The sequence below is a fragment of the Enoplosus armatus genome, chromosome 5 (genome assembly GCF_043641665.1).
Source record: "Enoplosus armatus isolate fEnoArm2 chromosome 5, fEnoArm2.hap1, whole genome shotgun sequence".
Classification (NCBI taxonomy): Eukaryota; Metazoa; Chordata; class Actinopteri; order Centrarchiformes; family Enoplosidae; genus Enoplosus; species Enoplosus armatus.
In genome coordinates this window covers 6,666,623-6,671,615 of record NC_092184.1, presented here as the reverse complement: position 1 = coordinate 6,671,615, position 4,993 = coordinate 6,666,623, and the positions used below count along the sequence as shown (strand labels likewise).

At 39.4% G+C, this 4,993-nt stretch overlaps 1 protein-coding gene across 1 annotated transcript; it reads left to right on the top strand.

Annotated features, from left to right (window-relative positions):
* Window positions 1-546: 546 nt before the first annotated feature.
* LOC139285812 (C-X-C chemokine receptor type 5) lies at window positions 547-4,651 on the top strand. Its single transcript, XM_070906465.1, is given in 3 exon segments — window positions 547-580; window positions 583-713; window positions 3,605-4,651. Coding segments are annotated over 3 exon segments (1,212 nt in total).
* The last annotated feature ends 342 nt before the right edge of the window (window positions 4,652-4,993 follow it).

Genomic DNA, 4,993 nt, shown 5'->3' with positions numbered 1-4,993 from the left:
TACTTTCAATACCCACTCTAACTCAGATTACTTGTGTGGAGGAGCATCCTACAAAACAAATGTACCTCTGCCCACAAATGCAGCACCCCCACCCCAAGGTGGCTGAGGTAGGCTATATTTGTACTGTTGCAAGATATCTTGTCCCTGTCATCGATCATATTTTTTTGTTATTATTATAATCTCATAGACTTTACTTTATTACAGTTAAGTAACCTTCCCTCTACAAAAAAATACAATAGTATAACAGTGTAACAATAGGCTCTGCATTAAACTTGTGGATTATTAGGGAGCACTATTGTTCTAGTTTTATAATGGTGATGCTCTTAAAAGATGTCATAGCAGACTGCTGTATTCAGATAATATTTGTAAGATTGTGTGGTTGTTTCCAGAAAAACCCAAATAAGTCTGACCAATTCAGTATAACTGACTCTCGCATGTGAAAAGCTAGAATATACTGTAGAGTGCAGTTACTTAGACTTGCATTAGTGCTCTTGCGTGCTTACTATAGAAAGCCTGGTATGAAGCTTTTTTCCGTTTCTTGTCTTCATGTTCCTACCAAACGCACCCCCAACAAAGAAATCAGCAAAGCAAATATAGAAGAACCAGCACAAACAGGAAGTACAAGCCCATTTCACTAAGGCAGTGCAAGATATACATTCAAGTGACCAAGATTCACCCAGATGGCTGTAACAAACACCATTACCATTTTTGAGGTAAGACATATTTAAGAATTGTTGAAGTGAATGGTAAATTGCTGTATGTTCTGTAGAACATCTCTGACAGGTCTTTGTTATACTTGCAGATATATAATATTAGATATTAAAATGTGGTATGTGTTCTATTTGTAATTTCTATAACCTTAGAAGAATGGATGTCATATTAAGCAACAGGCTAAGTCTTACTGTGATTTAGTATGTAGTAAAATGTCCTTTAACTGCTAGTGGACAGCTTCCAACAGCTACAATCTACTGTTTAAGACAGTATAGCGTAACTCTTAAATATTTGTTAAGCCTCCGCTGCAGCATCTGGCATTTTAAAGCAAGAGATTTTAAGGTAAAAGGCAACATGTTGCTACTTCAAATGATTAAGATTCAACTGCACGATGTTTAAATTGTTGCAAAGTTGAGATATATATATAATATATAAACTAAAGTAGCTGGAATTACTGAACCGTAAAAATGCACCTAAACAGATGTGGGTTAGTTACATGGGGTGTCTACCGCTTCTTTCCTGTTGACTCAACAGGGAAATAAGTGAGGAAGAAATTCACTGTAATACATCCTACTGTATATATTTGTCATGAAAGGATAGTACTGTAGGGTGATATATTCCATTTCTCTAATCACAGGCTTCAAATAGCTTGCAATTCATTTATCATCACACTGATGGAGAAGGTAAAAATAATAATAATTAATTTAACAGAACACTAATGCAATTATATCTGTGATTATTTGTAATTTCTAACATTTCAAACAGTCATTCAGCACAAAATATTATCTTCTTGAGGATCTACATTGCTTGTAATATGAATCAAACAATTGTACCAGAAATTACATTACAAAAACAGGTTACAATGTAGTAGTCACAAACTTTAGGCTCAATAATAATGTTGACAGTAATGGCAGCGATGATTACATGTAAATTCTATTTCATTTATATAATTTTAAACTTTAAAGATTTGTAGTCCGTGATTTGAGTGCATCACGGACTACATCAACTTCTGTGTGGACTCCACTGTCCCAGCAAGGACTGTCCATTGTTATTCTAACAACAAGCCATGGGTGACAAAGGTCATCAAGGCCATCCTGAATGCAAAGAAGAGGGCTTTCAGAGCTGGCAACAGGGAGAAGGTGAGAACGATCCAGGGGGAACTGGAGGTAAAGATCAGGGAGGCTAAGGAGAAGTACAGGAGGAAGCTGGAGTGGAAACTCCAGCAGAACAACATCAGAGAGGTCTGGAACGGAATGAGGACCATCACAGGTTACAGGACAACCAACAACAGAGGAGTTGAAGGCAGTGTGGACTGGGCCAACGAACTGAATCTGTTTTTCAACAGATTTGACACTGTGGGCCCTGCGTCCCAGTGGCTCCAAGGACTACAGACCCGTGGCACTTACCTCTCATATCATGAAGACCCCGGAGAGACTCTTCCTGGGGAAGCTCCGGCCCTTGGTCAAGCCACACTTGGACCCCCTTCAGTTCGCCTATCAGCCCCGACTTGGAGTTGAGGATGCCATCATCTACCTGCTCAACCGCGTCTACGCCCACCTGGATAAGCCGGCGAGCACTGTGAGAGTCATGTTTTTTGACTTCTCCAGTGCGTTCAACACCATCCGTCCGGCTCTACTGGGTGAGAAGCTGACGGAGCTGCAGGTGGATGCCCCCCTCGTGTCCTGGATTGTCAACTACCTGACTGGCAGACCACAGTAGTTACAACACTGTGTGTCAGACAGAGTGGTCAGCAACACCAGGGCCCCGCAGGGCACTGTCCTCTCTCCCTTCCTCTTCACCATCTGCACCACAGACTTCAGCTACTGCACAGAGACCTGCCATGTTCAGAAGTTTTCTGATGACTCAACAATAGTTGGATGTATCAGTTAGGGTGATGAGGAGGAGTACAGGGCTGCTGTGGACAACTTTGTCACATGGTGCGAGCAGAACCATCTGCAGCTCAACGTGACAAAGACGAAGGAGCTGACTGTGGATCTGAGGAGGACCAAGGTGCCGATGACCCCTGTTTCAATCCAGAGTGTCTGATTATTCAGACATTCATTATTATTCTTAAATGTGCCATACATACATATATATATAGAGAGACATACATATTCATTGCTGCTGTATATATTTTTACTTTTATTTTTCACTTAAATATTGTAAATGTGTATATTTTCATTTTCTATTTCTTATTTTTATATTTTGTACATACTTTTATTTCTAAATGTATGCTGCTTTCTACTCTTGAATGGGAGCACCAGTACTGTACAATTTCCCCCTGGGGATCAATAAAGTATTAAAGGATTCTGATTAATGGCACAGATGTTTTTTTATATTTTATAATATGGATACAGTTTTATATTGTACATACAAACAACATATATGGATATGTTTTCTGGGTCACTGACTGAATAGCATTATTAAACATGGAGAAATGGCAATTTTAGACCTTCAGTTACTATTAAGAGTTATTTTTATACTAGGTAGTCCCCATTTAAAGTTACAATTCAGGTTTTAATGGCACTTAATCATTAGTATTCATTCATTAAAGTCAAAGTAGGATGTTTTGGCATATTTGCCCCAAAAAGTCTTCTAGTTACTGAGAAGGAGAAGTGAAAAAAAAAATCTGGTCTATTCAGTGTTTCCTGCCTAATAATTTGAATGAGAAACACACAAGGAACAAAAAACTGAAACAAGGCAGTGACTTTAAAGCTATTTAAATGTATGTAATTCATTTTTCATTTATCAAAAACTATTGGCATTTAGTCAAAATCAATTGAATGTCTAATTGTCCATTACTATTTTTATTATTATTATTATTCCACACAAAGTGATTCTCACACTGTGATGGTGTAATTGAAATAAACATTTCCCCCTTTATATTTTACAGCTGGCAGGCAGCGGAGAACCTGAGAACCTGACATACGATTATAACGACACAGAGCAGTTGTACTGTGAAGATGAGGAGAGCCTCCAGAGCTTTGATGCTGTGTTCCAACCTGTGGTTTACAGCTTGATCTTTCTGCTGGGTGTGGCAGGGAATGGCCTGATGATAACAGTCCTCCTGAGACGTTGGCGCCACCTGCGCATCGCTGAGATCTACCTACTGCACCTTGCCCTGGCTGACCTCATGCTCCTTTTTGTATTTCCTTTCGATGTAGTTGACAATGCCACTGGTTGGCCGCTTGGGGAGATTCTCTGCAAGCTGCTAGGCCTGATGAAACATCTTAACCTCCTCTGTGGAAGTTTCCTTCTAGCTTGCATTGGGTTTGATCGGTATTTGGCTATCGTTCATGCTATTCCTAGTATGCAAAGTCGACGTCCAAGAACAGTGCACCTAACATGCATTGTATTATGGCTGGTCTGTTTGGGTTTAGCAATACCCAATGCTGTGTTTCTTACTGTGACCCAGGAAGCCTCCTGTAACTACAATAGTTATGGTATTTATGCTAACAATTGGGTTTGGACAAAAAGAGTCTTTGATCATGTGTGCTTTTTCATACCCCTGGCTGTAATGAGCTATTGTTACACAGCAGTGGTAGTTACTTTGTGCAACACTCAGAAAAGCCAAGCAAAGCAAGGAGCAATTCGACTGGCTTTACTCGTCACTCTCGTCTTTTGCTTCTGTTGGCTACCATATAATATCACCTTACTGATAAAAACTATGGCAGACCTGCGGGTTATCTCATTTAAAAGCTGCAGATCTTATGACTTACTGCAACTAATCCTTGTTGTGACGAAGGACCTGGGTTACTCACACTGTTGCCTGAACCCTTTCTTGTACGCCTTTGTTGGAGTGCGGTTTCGCAATGAGCTAATACGGTTACTTTGTGAATTGGGCTGCAGCCGTGTTTGTATGCCTTTCATCAGAGCTCAAGGTCACTGTCGGCCATCCACTTCAGATGGAGCAACCACCACCAACGCCATCCTTATCTAGTAAAGTCTAACACCATGTCAGCTGTAACTAAATGCTTCTTTTCTACAGTATTTTATTTGTAATGATGGAAAATGTTATAACTTTATGATGTTCTGACAATATAGTACCCATTGCTACTTTGATGGCATTTATTTGTTTTACTTACCCACTCAAGAAGAAAATGTTAGTTTTGGCCAAAACCTGTTTTTGCTTGTATTTTAGCTACTGCTAACTGAATTTCATTTAAAAAAAATAAAGATTTCATTTATTATACAGCAACTGTGTCCCCTTGTCAGTGTCATTAAACAGCAATAATTGACAACACAATAACCAAAACTAAAACAACCTTAGAGATCAGTATTA